Genomic DNA, 18,668 nt, shown 5'->3' on the forward strand with positions numbered 1-18,668 from the left:
CCAGGCATTTTAAGTTCATCAATGCTTATTATAGTTCATGTACGTAGATTTGACTAAAGCATTTCGATAAACTATATGGTACGAGTCTTGGTATCTTGTTCAAGAATCAAATGAAGTTAGTTTTGTTTTTGACTGTTTTTCATTAATTGTTTCAGGCTTCCTCTCCTTGGGGAAGCACAAGTAACATCAAAACAAGAGCCCATAGTTTAAAGCAGATGACATTCTTGTCTTAGTTTGTGCAAACCACAGAGCACTAGCCACTCATTTGTTCTCTGCTGGATAAGGCTCATTGAACAGTTTCTCAGTGTTAGGTCTTTGTCTGACCTCTGCAGACGGCAGAGGGTACTGCAACCAACACTGTTTAAGGCAGAGCAACTGCTTTGGGGTACGAAAGCAAACGAGTTTTCCATATGCTTAATGCATTGTGTCATTACCAAATTAATATTAAGTATAAAATTAAGTACATGTAGTTATTCTTAAATGTCAGTCTCTTGATATGGAGCTAAGAAGTTTAGATACAAGATTTCATCCAACCACACCCAGTATAGATGTTGGGTGTAGTCATTAGAGCGCACTGTTACCAAAACAGTGAGTCAGTGTATCAAGTGAATAATTACTTTCTCAATTTGTCTTTTTCCTGGGTGGTTGCCTTGACTGTAATGGACTTACAAAGATAAATGCGCTTGTAGATGAGTTATCACTTTTATAGTCATTTAGAATGAAATCATACACCAGACATGAAATCCCACAGATTGCATTATGGAAAATGCTTTATTTCACAGGTTGAACAAAAAACCAGTTTGGGGCCACTGAAATATTTCATTTGTCTTTAAACACTGTCGATCCAAGTCGTTCTTGAAGATAAGTAAGCACGTGTTGGCTGAAAGTCCATAGGTTTAAGTTTTGAAGCGCTGAGTGCTTTCTTTACACCGTCCTGTCCCAGAGTCCTTTTCACTTGAAGATCTTGCCCTGGTTGAAGGCTTTACCCACATGCTTAAAGTCTCCCTCCCAGGCAAAGTACTCCTTCACCATGAGCTTGCACTCCTCGCTGTCACAATCCAGCTTGCGCCAGTCATATGATTCATAGTCGATCTGCCAGTCTGGAGCCAGCTGGAAGAGGTAGAAACAAAACAATGAGTTATGTGATTGGTAGCTAATTACCCTAAAGGTTTGACCAGCAGATAACATAGACACCCTTGGTAATCAGACGAGTACTCAGGTCAGCATATCCAACAGGGAATACTTCAAATAGAATGCATTCAAAGGCAAACCAGGCAAGATGCAGCCAAAGAATTTACAACTGAGTAATTTTCTTTGTCTCCATCTCACTGTCATTTTGAGCCTCAATCCAGAGATGGAGGCTCAAACTAAAGCTGGACAGACAGCTCAACTTAATACTGAAATTAAAATTTTGAATCTATGATGTTGAATGTGCCCATAGCATGAACCAGCCTTTTACTCACAATCAGAGTTGACTGGGATGAACATGGTCTCAAGTTTGTCTTCCCCCATCAGATTAAGACTTGGTGCCATGAATAGACACTGCCTTGCCCAAAGACAGGGGACACACTGCTTTCACCACAGAGGGATGACTCCTGTAGTGCAGGCCTATTTCTACCCAACAATTATAGTCTGCATTTTAAAAACACAAAATTGTCTACTCTTAAATGTCAAGTCGTATCTTTTAAAGAATGTTTACAAATCAGACAATACACGTCTTCAGCCAGACCATGTATACCCCGACTCCAAAATAGCTTGCATATTTTTTAGAAGCAGATTAGGACATTAGTCCAGCAACTAGGCAAACATACCGTCTTTGTCTGAAACAAACTACTTTGACAAAACTGGCAGTACATGCTTGAGAGTGGTCATTGGGTGAAGTCCGGACGTCATGCTAAGTGTGTTCAAAGATTGTGAAAACTTACAGGGAAAGCCAGCTCTTGGCCTCTGAAGACCCACAGACCAGAGATGGCGCTGTCATTGTTGGTGCCAAACAAGCAGACACTAGCAAAGGCAGTCTTTCTCAGTTTGTCCAGGCGCTGGAACATACCTGTTAATTAACAACATTTGAGTCAATGACATTTTAACAATCAATAGCGACATAAATCAACAATGTTAAGTGTGGAAGAAATTTTACTCGACAGTGAATAATGCACCATTTGCAGTATAATAAATACTCCAGAGAGATTCTAGGTGACTCAATTCCCTTCAGCATCTCAAAAATGCCAAAAAGGCTCAAACTAAGAACTTAAGTGACATTTCATTACCTCGGTCAGTGGTTCTTAGTGTAACCAAAGCATGAACCAGCCTTAACCTCACAAACAGAGGTGACTGGGATGAACTTGGTTTTTATTTCTCTCTTCCCCCGTCAGATTAAGACTTTGTGCCATTATTGGACACCGCCTTGCCCAGACAGGGGACACGATGCGTTTACCAACGGGGCGACTTATTAGTGCAAGTGTGTATTCTTAAATAAGTGTTTTTTTTTTTTTTTTCTTATCAGCCAATTACACACCTGGTTTTTCCTAATTCTCAAAAGCACTCAAGAGCTGAATAGCTTGAGTAAAAAGATTGTTAGAGAACCAGCGGCCACTTAATTCTTAAGCAGCATTGGTTTATGTTCTTAGAACGTCAGAAATCCACTTCCCTTAAATATGCGTCAAAACTACACTAAACAGATGTGGGTTACAGATTTAGGCTTAAAACCAAACACACCACACCTTAAGCAAACTTTCAAGAATTCTCTAGGCCCAACTCAAAAACACATCATAAACTGAGGTGGATTAGGTGCAATTATTTTGAGCAGCAGCTCGGAGTCGACATTCAATGACTGGATTATTACTGCACGTCATTCACATTCTCGCACAATGTTTCCTTTCTTGAGGGTCATGGTAGAACACAAGATTCTACTAGAGATCAGTACTTGTTTTATAAATTACATCAACCTCAATTTCTAGGCTCCCTTTCCAAACACTGAGCTACTAGAGTATGTTGACTGAGAAACAGGAGTTTAAATCATTGACTGCACAGTGAGAGAAATTACATGATGCTTTAGTTACTTCCTTAGATCAATGCATTTGTTCTAATGGCTGCTGCAGTGTCTCACCTGTGATAAGGTTGCAGCTCTTGAACGCCAATGTAAGCTCCTCTGGGAATTTGTACTGGCCGTACCAGATGGAATACCCCTCTTTGTCAAAGTGCTCCCAGAAGTGGGGAAGGGCTACTGTCAGTGTGTCCTCGTTGGAGTACTTCCTCTTGAACTCATCCATAACAAATGCGCTAAAAAACAGAAAGGATCAGGTCATGTACACATCTGCTTTCTATACATATGAGAGACAACGTGAGCAGATATTGTAAAATAAAAAAAACATTTTGAATCTATGATATTGTTAAATGTGCCCATAGCATGAACCAGCCTTTAACTCACTGAACAGAGATGACTGGGATGAACATGGTTCTGTTTCTCTTCCCCTGTCAGATTAAGACTTGGTGCCATATCTGGACACTGCCTTGCCCAAAGACAGGGAAGTGGGGGGGGGGGGTCCGCACACAGCTTTCCCAAGTGAAGTTTACAGGCCCGTTACTGACCAACACACTGTACACCAAACATCTTTGTTTGTGAGCAATTCAATGTGACACTCAAACGCGTCACGGAGAGTCAACACCCTCCACCAACTAATTAGTGCTCATTTTAACTTGAGGGAAATTACTCAGAAATTATTTGCTGAAGTGATTGGATGGAATAAGACCGTGTACACATTTGTCCATCTAGATCACATTCAGAAACCTTTTAAATATTAGCTAGACGTGAGACAAATCTGGAGGGCAAAATTAAAATGCATTACAAAAAACTAACCCCACGGAGAAGGACAGCCTGCAGATGTTTACCTCTTTGGCAGGTGTGCATAGGGGTCCTTGGCTTTGGGCTCAGCGGCCAAAGCAACATCACACTCATCCAGCTCTTCTGGCTCAGGCTTTTTCTCTTCCTTTTTCTTCTCTTTCTTCTCCTGGGGCTTGGCTGCCTCTTTTGGTGCCTTCTCTTTCTTAGGGGCGGACTCTTTCTTGGGCTGCATCTCTGCAAACTTCTTGGCTGGAGAAATGGAACAATGAAAAACATGTTCATGTGTAATGTCTTTGGATTAGCCCTCTCTGGGGCTACTATCTGGCAAGGACTTAGGAAATAAAAAGTGAACTATTCAAAGCAATTTGACAAGATTTGCACAACGCCCATTTAGATGTAAAAAAAAAAATATATATATATATATATATATATATAGGCTACAAAACTAATTCATTTCAGCTGAACAAGAATTTAGACAAAGAAAATGACTAATGTCACTCATCCATTTCAATACATTGTTCAGTGGTTCTTAGTGTAACCAAAGCATGAACCAGCCTTTAACTCACGAACAGAGGTGACTGGGATGAACTTGGTTTTTATGTTTATCTTCCCCCGTCAGATTAAGACTTTGTGCCATTATTGGACACCGCCTTGCCCAGACAGGGGACACAATGAGTTTACCAATGGGACGGCTCATTAGTGTAAGCATGTATTCTTTAATAACAGAAAACAGTGCGATTATTGTTTGGTTTTTTTACTGATCAGCCAATTACACTCCTAGTTTTTCCTAATTCTCAAAAGCACTAAAGAGGCACTGAATAGCTTGAGTAAAAAGATTGGTAGAGAAGCAGTGGTTACTTTAAAATAATTCTTAAGCAACATTAGTTTGTGTTCTCAGAACATGTCAGAAATCCACTTAACAGATGGGTGGGTTGTGGGTAGCCGATTTAAGCTTAAAACCAAATACCCAGACCTATAGTGTTCAAGAATTCTCTATGCCCAACTCAAAATCAATCATATATAACATAGTGGTGAGGTGGACGAGGTGCACATATTTTTAGTAGCAGCTCTGATTGTAATGCGTTTGGATAAGCCTTCTCTGGGGCTACTATCTGGCAAGGACTTCGTAAATAACGGCAATTTAGATGAACACAAACATAATGCTACAAAACTAATTATATATTTCAGCTCAACTAGAATTTAGAAACAGAAAATGACTAATGTCGCCCTTCAAAAGAGTTGTCATGTACTAATGTAGTGTGAAGTCTGATCTCATTATTGTTGAATTACCATCAAACTGGCCCATCTTCTCACACAGCTTGACCTCTCCGAGGACCGCCTTAAACTGGGGCTGGTTGACGCAGGTGACAAACCAGCGGGTCACGTTGGGGTACGGCTGACGGAAAGAAGGCTCAAGGACCTAGAGGTTAGAAAGAAGAGGTTAAATCTCTTGAAAGAGCATCTAGACTCAAATCCCTACACATGCGACTTGTCAATGTTAGCTGTGGTGTGCACGACAAACCTGTTTGTAGAGCCAGATCATGGAGCAGGCCGCAGTGATGTCTGCTAGGCTGATCCTCTCTCCCACAAGGAAGGTACGGGTGCTCAGGTGTTGGTTCAGCACTGTCAGGACTTTCTTCATGTCCTCCTTGGCCTGCTCTGTTGCCTGCACAGAGCCAGATAAAAACATGACGATGCAGGATTACATTTGAAACCTACTATATAATTAAGTGCCAAGTCACAACAGCAGGGCAGTGCACTCTGGCCAACTTGCACCCACTTTCCACCAAATAATCATTTAAGTCTTATGTTTGTTTAAGAATTGCTGAGTAAGATACCTGTTTGTTGAACTGCATGATTCCCAGGGTGGGGAAGACCCATGCGCTGGCTGGTGGGATGATCTCAGAGTCAGTGAAGCTCACCCACTGCAGCACCTGGGCTGCGGCCTGGGGAGTGGCACCACGCAGGGCCTCATTGCTCACTGCAATTGAAAAATTTGACATTTAAGAATCAATTTAATGCACGTTGCCTAGCGACACAACAGTAAAATATTTAGCCAGCCAACGAGTGGACCTGATAATGGTTGTATTCCTTTTTAGGCACAGGTAACCATATGCTACTGATGGCCCAACTCAACAATGAATACATTGTCCACTGCGAAAATATATTTAAAGAATCTAAACTTAATTTCGCTTACTGGACAGACACATGCAACTATGAAACTCTAGACCTCTGACAAACATGTAAAGTCCTCAAAGAAACTGTGCAATTAAATCATGTGGTAACATGATGCGCGCTGATTTTTTTTTTTCTTTCCCCCTAAGCCACCAAGCAGCTGTTGCAAGGCCAGAATACCCTCACTGGCAGCTTACAGTCAGAGGTGGAGTCATTCGTTTAAGTCTGTCAATTGTGAAGGCAATAAAAAAAATACACTTTTTGTTTAATGTGCCCATAGCATGAACCAGCCTTTAACTCACTGAAACAGAGATGACTGGGATGAACATGGTTCTGTTTCTCTTCCCCTGTCAGATTAAGACTTTGTGCCATATCTGGACACTGCCTTGCCCAAAGACAGGGGGGGGGATCGACACACAGCTTTCCCAAGTTTAGTTTACAGGTCCGTCTTTGTCCTTACAACCATCTTGATGTCACCAAATATTATCTTGCAACCCCACCAGGTTGAAAATCCCTGTTCTGGATTAACATCCGAACTCAGGGTTGGTAAAACTAAGCATTTGATTATTGATCAAAGTTAGACTTACGGTAATGAGCAATGGCATTGCTCTCAAACAGACAGAACCCGTCATCTCCCTGGTAGGCTGGTACCTGTAAACAAAACAGACTTATTTAGAATCTACTATTCACACATAAGCAGTGTAGTCAAACCAGTTCAAAATAAGTGAAGATGTTGACGTGACGAACATATACTCATCGTTTGTTATATTCATCCCTAACATTGAAACCAGAGTGACTAAGACTTTGAGACTTTGAATTTAAACACAGCTTAACTCAGACAATACCATTAAACCAACAAAACCGGTAGCACTCACCTTGCCCAGGGGGAAGTTGCTGAGGAAGGCAGGAGTGCGGTTCGTCTGCCCGAAGGTGAAGGCAGGGGAGCTGCTGGCGATCTTAAGGCGAGCGCCACTGTACTGGGCTGCAATCTGGGCCTTGAACGCCCGCCAGTTCTCTGGGTACGAGTACAGAGTCTGTAACGAAGAGACAAAACAATTTAAAATAAAACATTGATTTAATTTGTCACAATTTTGTATTCAGGATAGCTACATGTTGAGTTTCCTTAAGGTTTTCATATCAATGTCATTTAAAGTCCAGTTAAATAACGTTGGAACTTCTACAGCTAAAACTGGTATCACTCCAGTTACAGGGCATGCTGGGACTTTGAGTTTTGATGACGCCATTTAAAATGAATGAAGCCATTTAAAACCTGATGGTTAGCCCCATCTTACACTCTTAAAAGTAAAAGGGGACATGGTGACACTTTCAAAGATGCCTAAATATAACTTACAAAAGCGAACTACCAAGATCAAATATGGTTTAGGATACGAGCCACGAACAAAAACCCAAGATATTCACGTGGCTATTTGTTAGCTTCAAAGGCTAACTAGCATCATACTCGCTCATAGAAAATCAAAGGGGTTTCCTTCACACCCTTAAGCTACAGAGAACACTCAAACTCAACTCAAACCGGGCGATAACTAAACTGGGATTAAAGTGAGATATTTAAGAATGTAGCAGGTAAGTTTCACAGAATGAAAACAGCTAATGGTAACGTGGCACTAGCCTGCGCCAGGAGAGGGGCGTCATTCACTGGCAATGCTACGTCAGTGTAGCACAAGCTAACTGAATGAACATCTCCATAAATACACACGTTATCTGCTCCATCTGACGCTCAGGACACGGATCATAACGAAAGAAGTCCAAAAAGAGCTCGGATGCGACTGATGTAAAGCGGATTGAGTCAGAAAGTTCGCACGCAGTGGATTCAGTGGCCATCTCTCCATTTTACTCACCCCTGCCGCCATCTTCAGGACGAGAGAAAGAAAGAGCGAGGGCGCGCTCCTCTGACGTATTTACGCCCAACAGACGTGCGCGCCTGTGACACTTCCGCGTTCACATTTCGGCTCTGGCTTTGTACGTCAGGGTGAAGCTGTGCCACGTTTCAGCACAATGCCATAGATTTAAAACTAGATAAGAATGTAGGTATTTAAAACAGACAAAGATAAGACAAATATATATAAGAACAATACAAATACTTTATTACTGCTCACATACAGAAAAACAAACATACAGTTGAGATGGAAATAAGAATTCCTAATGAGAGAAAAAACATAATTCATCACTTCCAATATAAAAAATTGAAATACAGTCTGTAGAGCATGATAATGAAACAAAAGTAGCTGTGGGCTTAACTGCCTGTCACCAAACCATATCAACACTGTAGAAAAATATCAATTATTACAAAGAAAGACACTACTACATCAAATGTTCCCCGTGCATCCTCTGGTGTGAATCAGCTCACAAGACCTGGAAAGGAGAGAGGATGAGAACTTCAATAAAAAAGAAAAAATCGCAGAGCAATAACTGTGGTTGTAAGACTAGTTAGCAACACTGTGGTTGTTACTGAGTTTGACCAAACAACAAAGAGATATCCTGGGTATGTTGAGACAACCTGACAGTACAAGCCTAAGAACACCTATATTTGCTACATAAAATAAACTAAAACAATTTTTAAAAAATGTATCAAACTATTAATCACAATAACCTCATTGTGTTGAATAATTTCATATAATTTAATAGATATAACAATTAATGACCGTCTAATGAGCACATCTACCACCTGTATGACAGTGTTCTGAGGTATAATACTCACCCAGATAGTCATCCATGAGAGATCCAATAGCAAACTGAAAAACAAAGAAAAACTTGTTTGCATAATCCAGTAAAATAACATACACTGCATAATTTATGAATCACCTTGTAACATCTGACATATAGTCACACATCTTTTCCTGTATTGAAGCAAAAACATTGGTCCTTTGTTAAAAACAGAATACACTTACAATGTCATTCTTGTCCACTCTTGTTCCCACAATCTTGAGCCGGATCTCATCATCTTGTTGGATAACAATGTCCTAGAAGAGAACAGAGGAAATCATTAAAAACACGTTTTCCTTAACACAAGTGTGATAACAATGATCTGAATCTTCATATTTAACCGTTAATTTTGAAAAGCTGTTAAAACCCAAAACAGTGAAATATTTTCAGCCGTAAACTATTTTTTGTTTAATAATTATGTTATACGATATAATACATATAAGACTAAATATTCTTACCTCATCAACTGTTTTATAACAAGGAGGGTTGGAATTGGGGTCAAACTCCATTTCTGAAGGGATGGACTAAAAAAAACAAGAGAAGACAAGATATATGATATAAAATATAAACATGTACCAAAGGCAAGCAATTCAGACAGCAACTGTAGATGCTACAGGGACTCACATGGCGAGAGATGAAGCAAGACATGGGACCGATTTCTGTGAACAATCCAACCTGTAAGAAACAGGGAAATAAATAACAAAGTTCAAATCTGTGTGATTCAATAACAAAGACTTTGATTCCACTTAAACAAATACCAAAATAATCATCTTGCTCAAAATGACAACATACAAATGTATCTAACTGGAATCACAGTGTGTACATGTGAACACACGTTTTAACAAGATGCACTGCACTGTTGCTCACCTTGTTGACTTGAGTGACCACAGCGTCCACCACTTCCCCCTTAAATGGGCGGAACACAATGGCCTTGTACTTGACTGGGTACAGGACGAACCCTCTGCCTGGCTGGATTACACCTGCCCCAATGTTGTCAATGGTGGTGACTGCAATCACAAAGCCATACCTGAAAGAGAGAAATTCACAAGAGGGGTCAAATCCATGCTGGAATATGAATGCATCACTAAAATATTAATATAATAGAGTTAACTTATGTAAATATGCATGTGGTTTAAGTTTGTGGAACTTCACTAACATCTGATCCATATATCATCAACAAGATTGATCAATCCATTAAATTGAAATCTCCTGCATTCAGCTGAGTATTGCAGTCACTCACTTGCCAGTACAGGTTCCCTCCACCTCTGTGAAAAGCTTCTGCTTAACGGTGTTGAGGAGGTTCGGACCAAAGTACCTCGGGTGTAGCAAGATTTCATGCTCCAATGAAATCTGTAACAGAAAAAGTACAAGAATTCCGTTATTAATAATGCAATAACGGTAAAAGAGCAAATGGACGTGATATGTCTGTGTTTGCTGTCCATGCGATGCAAGGGGGACATGTGAATGTGTCAGCATGTGATCGAAACAAAAACAATACTGGAGAAGTTTTGTTTAGCGACATTAGCAATGCTAACCAAGCAGCGATCACGGTAATCAGACCTTTCTAAAATAAAGGTCCGTTCTCTGCCATCAGCCAGCTCGTACAGTGGGAATAATACTCGTACTTACATGGTAAAACATCTCGGGTATGATCTCCAATTAGACCTCGGTTAGTATTGTTGTTTTGAAAACTCAGAAGCACCGCATCTCAGTCTTTGAATGGAAACCGGACGCTGGCTCGCTACACAGTCTCTTCCGGGTCAGTGGGTGAACCGTCGATGAAATGAGACTGTTGTGGTTTTCCAGGAAGAATTCGGTCTCTGGAATACATATCTGATAATATCCACAAATAAGTTAATATATATGATAATAAATAACTAAATACATACTTATAAGCATTGAGTAATGATTTATTTCGACTCATAACAGTAGACAATAGAAGCAAAGCATGGCAACAGTCCGCTACAGTCCGACCCCAACGTTGTGGAGGGGTAGTGCAGGAGGGCGTCGCCAGACAGCGGGCTTGACTCAGTGCTGCCCTGTGATTGGCCAGTCCGACTGTGCTCCAATGTCAACAGAGATGTTTTAATCATAAATCACTGGACTAGTTTCCCAGGATGATCAGCATCTGATCATCAGTTTTTCCAAACTTACCTAACAGGTAACTGTGATGTCAGTCAGTATGTGATGGGTTGAATTTTAGTACGTGAGCTGATTATATTATGATCGTGACTGATTTATCAATAATCTCTCGTCTTTCTTCTATGGACACGCCCTCCAGCCGCTTGCCTAAAAAGCAGTTCGGCGACATTACAGGAACCAAATAACTTTTGCTGTGATCTGACCCTTCCAGGACTCCGTAACTGTGCAAGTTCCAGGCAGTGTCATGGCGAGTAACCTCATCTCCAAGGTGTTTCGTCCTCCTGTGTTCACACAGCTTGTAAGTACTCGTGTATTCTCTCAATTCTCCTCGCTGCCTTTGGCCCCGTCCCCGTATGACCCCCATGTTCCTCTCCGGTACCGCGGCCAGGCGGCGGCGCTCCGGTCCCGGGGGAATGTGGCTGCAGCTGCTGGAACCAGACTTCTGTCCAGTGACCCTCCTCCTCCGGAGAAGATCAGCCGCTACCCAGTCCCCAACAAGAAAGACTTGCCTTATGATATAGTGGAGCTCATGGAGGAAGTTGAGTCCAAGGTAAAAAAGTAAATCAACACGTGAATAAGTGAGACATTCAACACTGCTGCACTTGTTTTAAATCCTGTTGTTGCTGTTGTGTTCACAGGGAGGCTTTTTGCCAAATGTCTTCAAAGTGCTCTCTCACAGGCCTGCAGAGTTCAGAGCTTTCTTCACCTACTACAATGAACTAATGAACAAGGAGACAGGTGTGTGTCCTTGTGTCCATGTGTCTGTGTAGATGTGTCTCTGTGTGTTTCTATGAGGCCGGTTAAGTGGTATGTAGTTTTTCCACCATGGCCTCCCTGAAACAGTATTGACACTTATGAGGGTGACGACACCTCCTCCACCACACGATGAAGGTGATTAAACAGTGTCAGGATGTGCAGGTTATGCACAATATCAGTTACATATCATTTAGGTGTACATGCGTCAGACACTGTCTTTGTGTGTTGTTAGTGTCCACGTGATGTTTGTCCTGATTTCACATTTATTCAGTGTCTAATGTCTTCCAGGCAGTTTAACCAAGGCAGATCGTGAGCTGGTCGTAGTCGCAACCAGCATCCACAACAAGTGTCTTTACTGTGTGGTGTCCCACAGTGCACTGCACCGCATCTTCTCCAAGAAGCCCACTCTGTCTGATCAGGTATCGCCTTTTACTGATTGTTGGCCATAGATATCAGACCCCTAAATATGCCTGTTTTTATCTGTGAATACTCCTCTCTCGCAATGTTTAAGAAAGAGGAAAAGAAATCAAATCCCAGATCCGCGCCAAAATGTAATGTTTTCTTTCTTGGCCCATGTCCCATCCTTCCACCAAGCTTTGTGGGAATACACCGCGTTCCACATTATTATGCAAATTTGATTTAATGGTCATAAACATTCATTTTTTAGTTTTTGAATTAAACTCATGGATGGTATTGTGTCTCAGGGCTATTTGGATGGTTGAAATCAATCTCAGACACCTGTGATAATTAGTTTGCCAGGTGAGCCCAATCAAAGGAAAACTACTTAAGAAGGATGTTCCACATTATTAAGCAAGCTACATGTTTCAGGCAAAATGGGGAAGAAAAAGGATCCCTCTGCTGCTGAAAAGCAGCAAATAATGCAATTCCTTGATCAAGGTATCACAACATTGGATATTTCCAAAAGAATTGCGCGTGATCATCGGACGGTGAAGAAATTTGTCACTGACTCACAGCACAAGCGGGTTCGTTCAGACAAAGGCAAAATAAGGAAGATTTCTGCCAAACAAATGCGTAGGGTTAAGAGAGCAGACACTAAAATGCCATTGAATAGCAGCAAACAGGTGTTTGAAGCCGCTGGTACCTCTGGAGTCTCGCTAACTTCAAGATGTAGGATGCTCAAGAGGTTTGCAAGTGTCCTTAAACCTGTTATTCGGACACCCCTAAACCAAGCTCACAAGCAAAAAAGGTTGTACTGGACTCAGGACTACATGAAGACTAACCTCCAAACTGTTTTATTTACGGATGAGTGCCGTGCAACCCTTGAAGGTCCTGAAGGATGGAGTAGAGGATGGTTGGTGAATGGCCACCATGTCCCAACAAGGCTGAGACGTCAACAAAGAGGTGGCGGAGTCATGTTTTGGGCCGGAATCATGGGGAGAGAGCTGGTCGGCCCCTTCAGGGTCCCTGACGGTGTGAAAATGACCTCGGCAAAGTACGTAGAGTTTCTGACTGACCACTTTCTTCCGTGGTACAAAAAGAAGAACCGTGCCTTCCGAAGCCAAATCATATTCATGCATGACAATGCACCATCTCATGCTGCAAAGAATACCTCTGGGGCATTGGCTGCTATGGGCATAAAAGGAGAGAAACTCATGGTGTGGCCCCCATCTTCCCCTGACCTTAACCCTATTGAGAACCTTTGGAGCATCATCAAGCAAAATATCTATGTGGGTGGAAGGCAGTTCACATCAAAGCAGGTGCTCTGGGAGGCTATTATGGCATCAAAGACATTAAAGCCGAAACTATCAAAGAACTCACAAGTTCAATGGATGCAAGAATTGTGAAGGTGATATCAAAGAAGCAGTCCTATGTTGACATGTAACTTGACCTGTTAAGATGTTTTTGATTAAAACTTTTTTTGATTTCAGTTAATATGACCTTAATGCTGCAAATTCAACAAATGAAAATTTTTAGTTCTTTACGACCTATAAAATATCTTGAAACTCTGAAACTCAGAAAGTCTGCATAATAATTTGGAACACTGCATTTTGAGTTTTTTATTTAAAAAAAAAATACTGTTATTATTGGGAAGTTTGGTCAATAAAATTTGAATTATACTCTAACAGTTGATGACTTGAAAATTATACTGACTGGCTGTGCATTAATATTTAGGAAAATCTGAGCAAAGTGTAATTTGCATAATAATGTGGAAAGCGGTGTATGTTCCGTAGTTTGTGTAAACCTCCTGCACACAGAAACCAACGAACAATCAGACATTGTGGGGGGTGGGGGATAACATCCTTGGTCGAGATGGTGACTCATCACATACACACTGACACTGTTTTCATGTTGCAAAATTTCACTGTGTTTAATCGAAGAAAAGGAGAAATAGATCTTTCTTGTTCCTTGTATCAGTTTCAATTATTCCCATTTTCACATCCATATATTTCCCCTCCTTGATATGACTACTGATATTTTCAGTTTTTTTGGTTTCCTTCCTTACTGTAAAACAAACAAGGCAAACTAAATAATTCCACTAACCAGCCCTCTCCCTGCCCTCATCCAGGTCATTACTAACTATGAGAACGCAGATCTGGGACCGAGGGAGCGTGCCATGCTGGACTTTGCAATGGCCGTGTGTCGCAGCGACACCATCACGGAGCAGCACCTCCAGTCTTTAGAGGAAGTAGGCTTTGACTGCGAGGATGCCTGGGACATCGCTGCCATCGCTGCATTCTTTGCCATGTCCAACCGGCTCGCCCACCTCACCGACATGAGGCCGAACCCAGAGTTTTACAACATGGGCCGTGTTCCCAAGGACAAGAGCAAGGAGAAGGCAGGCGGGGAGCGCAAGTGAAAAGTGACACAAACAATAGTCCTGCCCAATGCTTGTGTTTGTGAGTGTGAGTGTGAAGGAGAGAAAGAGATGGGCCTGTCTATAACTCCAGGACTCTGTTACATGCATATCGCTCTTGTCTACAAATAATATACGTGTTCAATTGATTACGTGAAAGCGACAATTTGATTTTGTGAGTTTGTTTATTTACTTTGACATTTAGAATTTTTGGTGTAAGTTTTTTATTTGACACTTGCCGTGGTGGTGGTGGAGGAGGGGGGCGGGGATTGAAATATTTTTGCAGTTGTATGTTTGCAGTGTAATTATAAAGTTCACAATAGCATCAGTTGTCTTTTAACTCTATTAAATAAGATCTTTTCGTATATATTATATTTTAATCTACATGATAAATAGCTTAAATTCAGTCCCAAGGCAACTCTTTATCTTCTTGTTTATGAAATCAAATGAAAGAACCTTGGTCACCATGTGTTGCCGAATGATGTGTTCAAAACATTATTCACCAGCTCAAAACCATTTTTTCTGCTTAATTACATTTTCTAGATTTTTACGCTGCTTTTTCTGACTCCAACACTAAACTCTCACAAGTATACAAAATTTTCTTTCATCTGGACCACAGTGCTGGCCCAGTAACACACCACCAGATGGCACCATACACATGTACATATTGAAATTTGTTAAATTACACCAGCAGAACTGAAGGGCCTTAACTTAATCTTCACTTAATCATCATTTCAAATAGATTGTTTGATATTTTATAAATCCAGATCATTATCCGTATCTGTACGAAAAAAGATAAAGATCTCTGCATTATTTCTTGAGAAATTCACAAAAATATAAAAACTAAGCCCTAGCTTGTAACCCTAAAAATGTATACAAACTTAACCACTCAAATACATAAAAGATACAAAAAATAAAAATACTTAATAATCAAAATCATGATTGTTCACATTCATTTATTTGTCGTGTGCTACATCATAGATTAAATTAATTCTGGTAGAAAGTGAAAGCTTCGCATATTCAGGGAGACATTTGCCCAAGTGAAAAAGTGTCATTTCATAAGAGACTGTGAATGTCAAGTCAATGTCGGATTTCCGCCCGAGGAACCAATGTGCCTGAAGGTCATCTAAACGGGATATCTACTCCTTATTCAGGTACAAACATAATCACATTAAATTCTTCTGAAGAGCTGAAGACACGTTGTTCCACTCACATTAGTCAAGGTCGTTTTACTGAGAGTTTCCTCTGGAGGACTCTCTGAAGATCAGATTCAAATTTCTGCTTTTAAACATCGATATCAACTTCAGCGATAAATATGAAATGAAATGAAAGCTAATTTGACATATGAATCTGTGGACCCTAGTCTCTCACTGTTACTGAGAAGAGGATGAATGGCCTAAAAACCTGACTGTTCTTAAGTAAATTGTGTCTTCAGTCTACACCCTCTTCCTCTTAAACTGTAACTTCACATCCAAAGACAATAAAAACCCAAAGACAGATGTTCAACAGGGATGTGAAGGCACAAGACGGGGACCTCGTCTTCTGTTGTAGGATAAGTTGATATAAGGCGTCAGAAATCAAAATATGAAGCATGAACCTTCACAGTCGGAAATCCAGGTCTTTTGGTTCATGAGGCATTTGAATGGTAAACAAGGAGAACTGATCACTTCACTAAAAACATTTGCTGCTATACCAATGTTTTGTTTTTTACGTTTGAAGAAGTGGTCACCAGTTACTTCAATTGTGTTAGATTTGGCTGAAATGCAGTTTACCCCAGAAACCCCTTAAGTGTTTTGTTGACTCAAACACGTCACCCACCCCTCCATCGCCATAGTGGTGAGGAGATAACGACTGGATATACATTTTTGGGTGAACTATCCCTGTAATGTAAAGCCCTCTCGAGGCAAAACATTTACTTTGAGAACAAGTAAATGTTTTTACTAAAATACCCTCTACGTGTTATATATAAATATTGTGCTCACATGTGACGGCTGGACTTATGTACAGATTTTCATATGGACAGACAATCTCAAAACATTTTGTCTCTGGCCTCAGGTTTTTGCTGGAGTAGACTCATGAAAATTAGCCATCAGCATTTGGCAGCGTACATGTTATGGTCTCCTTTTCTTGTATTACCAGTGCAGTTACAATTATTATACATTTTTAAACATTTATAATCATAGAACCATCAAAAAATGTTCCAATATTCATGTTTTCTTGGCTACTTCTAAAGAGTAGTTGTATTATATACTTAAAATTAAAACCGTCACACGAAGTGAGAAACAGAGCATAAAAGAATCATAAAATATAATGACATATATACTGATTAAATGAGAACCCTAACCCTATTAACAGATGTTTTTACTCTTTTAACTATGCTTTACTTAGACAGGAGGGATGTTCTCTCGCTGTGACTCACTGAAGTGAATGCAGATTTACAGAAGGTCTAGAACAACAAGGCAGCCGCACATGGGACATGAGCAAATGGACAGATGCAAGGATGAGAGCAGTATCCCCTCCTGTTAGGAATGTGTAATTTCCCGTAAAAAGTTTGTGTTGACATGTATGAGTGCGAAACTACATATATGCACCATCTTGTGTGTGTGTGTGTGTGTGTGTGTGTGTGTGTGTGTGTGTGTGTTGAATGTGGCTGCTTTGTGAGGATTTGCAGCTGGGGTCATTAATTGCGTTTGATTGAGTCTCCCATGTAACAGAGCAGCTACTTGTTCCCAATCTGGGAATCGAATCCCCACAGACTCGACATCTGAGATAGAACATGCAGTCAGCAGAGATGGGCAAAAGTACATCAAAATGTATTTTGATACAAAATACAAATTACCCCTCAAATTAACGTATTAAAATGAAATACAAAATACTGGTTCCAGAAAATGTAACAAAATACAATACATGTATTTTGTATTTTAAAATATAGGAAATACTTTTTCTGGATTTTCCGCTTTCTCACAATTTGGTATAGCAGAGCATTCAGGTTTGGGCTATATAATGTACACAAAGTACATTCTGGTGAACCCCACAACCAGGAAGAACAGTCACAGAATGTCAGTGTTGTTTACGACATGCAGTGGGGTCTGAGCTAATGAGGTGAGGAGATATGCAGTGTCTGTGAAAATGCTAATCAGATAATGGCAGAGCCTGGGTAGAGCCTAGCTTACAATAACTTTGATTTAACTTGTAACCACAATAACACAACACATCAATCAAACTTATAAACACCACACAGAATCAAATAAACAGTCTTGCTTATTCTAGTATAATAATTAAGCCCAGTATGTTACCAGTCCTCAGAAAGGGAGAAAGAAAGTTGCAGTTCAGTTCTCAGTTCTGTCAAGTCTTCTAGCTGAGAAGTCTCTGGTTGGTCGTAAGGTTTCTGCTTCCGCGGTTCTGTTGAGCTGTGATGCTCTTGCTTGTTGAATTTCTTACCTGCAGGACACAGAGTCGCTGCTAGGAGTTTAGTAGAGGCTTGAGTTGCGAGGAGGTTTCCTTGAGAAGGTGAGCTGGAAGACTGCACCTCTGACCTACCTCCGGTTGTTGGATGGGAAGAGGAGATGTGCTGCTGCTGCCCAGCCCTCTCCTAGGCGGTGCAGGAGAGACGGCTGGTCGCCTGCTGTCCTCAGTGGTGGTAGATGGAAAAAGAAAGAATTGGGGGAGGCCTTGGTCTTTTATAGACCCGGTTGCCCCCAGGTCATGGGACCAGAGTGGCCAATTGGAGTTGACCCCGGTGGCTCTTTACACCTTTGTGTGAAGATGTCCAGAACAGAAGGAACCTGTGGCCACCTGGGTGACTGAGTTCCTTGAATGTCTCAGAACAATGGAACCTGTGGCATCTTGGGAGATTGACTTTGCTCCAGCACATGCGGCATGTGGTTACAAGTTTTTCCACACATACAGGCCGAAAAGGAGGCCTGTGGTTTTGCACAAAACATTGCCCAACACTAAATACTCAACAGTAATGAAATACGTATTTCAAATACAAGTAATAGAAATACTGCCCATCTCTGGCAGTCAGTCACACAGCTGTGACACGGAGAGCTATAGCAAAAAAAAAACACTCCATGTGGCAAACACATAGAGGTCAATTTGCAGTAAAATTGTTGGCTGCATCGTCATCCTCAAATGTCAGATTTTTAAATATTCTAAATGAGTGACAAGAGTCATTATTACATTATGCATCATGAACTGAATCTCTTCATAATATTC

General features: G+C 40.9%; 3 protein-coding genes across 4 annotated transcripts; 1 reads left to right on the plus strand and 2 right to left on the minus strand.

The window, feature by feature from the left end:
* Positions 1-743: 743 nt before the first annotated feature.
* On the minus strand, positions 744-7,923 carry eef1g (eukaryotic translation elongation factor 1 gamma). The gene is made up of 10 exons (XM_061079263.1): positions 7,873-7,923; positions 6,892-7,050; positions 6,604-6,667; positions 5,680-5,822; positions 5,364-5,507; positions 5,132-5,261; positions 3,889-4,090; positions 3,107-3,279; positions 1,926-2,050; positions 744-1,110 (listed from the first exon to the last, which is right to left on the minus strand). Exons 1-10 carry the CDS (start codon positions 7,882-7,884, stop codon positions 952-954), a joined length of 1,311 nt encoding a protein of 436 aa, XP_060935246.1. The 5' UTR covers positions 7,885-7,923; the 3' UTR covers positions 744-951.
* Positions 7,924-8,095: 172 nt separating this feature from the next.
* On the minus strand, positions 8,096-10,474 carry polr2g (RNA polymerase II subunit G). The gene is made up of 8 exons (XM_061079768.1): positions 10,367-10,474; positions 9,978-10,087; positions 9,605-9,764; positions 9,362-9,412; positions 9,196-9,261; positions 8,923-8,994; positions 8,733-8,766; positions 8,096-8,386 (listed from the first exon to the last, which is right to left on the minus strand). Exons 1-8 carry the CDS (start codon positions 10,376-10,378, stop codon positions 8,373-8,375), a joined length of 519 nt encoding a protein of 172 aa, XP_060935751.1. The 5' UTR covers positions 10,379-10,474; the 3' UTR covers positions 8,096-8,372.
* Positions 10,475-10,803: 329 nt separating this feature from the next.
* On the plus strand, positions 10,804-15,352 carry si:ch211-175m2.5 (uncharacterized protein LOC568697 homolog). Of its 2 annotated transcripts, none has more exons than XM_061079324.1 (6): positions 10,804-10,898; positions 11,019-11,177; positions 11,268-11,429; positions 11,518-11,617; positions 11,924-12,054; positions 14,163-15,352. In XM_061079324.1, exons 2-6 carry the CDS (start codon positions 11,124-11,126, stop codon positions 14,451-14,453), a joined length of 738 nt encoding a protein of 245 aa, XP_060935307.1. In that variant the 5' UTR covers positions 10,804-10,898; positions 11,019-11,123; the 3' UTR covers positions 14,454-15,352. The 2 variants fall into 2 exon arrangements, with proteins under 2 accessions (XP_060935307.1, XP_060935306.1); XM_061079323.1 differs by having other exon boundaries at positions 11,091-11,177.
* Positions 15,353-18,668: the final 3,316 nt, after the last annotated feature.

This window comes from Limanda limanda, chromosome 10 (assembly GCF_963576545.1).
Source record: "Limanda limanda chromosome 10, fLimLim1.1, whole genome shotgun sequence".
In the NCBI taxonomy this organism is placed as follows: Eukaryota; Metazoa; Chordata; class Actinopteri; order Pleuronectiformes; family Pleuronectidae; genus Limanda; species Limanda limanda.

Bases quoted from the DNA above. Each gene is read 5' to 3' on its own strand.
- eef1g (XM_061079263.1), bottom strand. The intron at 4,091-5,131 runs GTAATTCAACAA...CCATTTCTCCAG, and splicing joins GAAGATGGGCCAGTTTGATG to CCAAGAAGTTTGCAGAGATG. The intron at 2,051-3,106 runs GTGAGACACTGC...GTTAATTAACAG, and splicing joins GAGCTGCAACCTTATCACAG to GTATGTTCCAGCGCCTGGAC.
- polr2g (XM_061079768.1), bottom strand. The intron at 9,765-9,977 runs GTGAGTGACTGC...TCTCTCTTTCAG, and splicing joins GAGGGAACCTGTACTGGCAA to GTATGGCTTTGTGATTGCAG. The intron at 8,995-9,195 runs GTAAGAATATTT...GTTCTCTTCTAG, and splicing joins GTTATAAAACAGTTGATGAG to GACATTGTTATCCAACAAGA.
- si:ch211-175m2.5 (XM_061079324.1), top strand. From the start codon at position 11,124: ATGGCGAGTAACCTCATCTCCAAGGTGTTTCGTCCTCCTGTGTTCACA. The intron at 11,178-11,267 runs GTAAGTACTCGT...TACCGCGGCCAG, and splicing joins CTCCTGTGTTCACACAGCTT to GCGGCGGCGCTCCGGTCCCG. The intron at 12,055-14,162 runs GTATCGCCTTTT...GCCCTCATCCAG, and splicing joins AGCCCACTCTGTCTGATCAG to GTCATTACTAACTATGAGAA.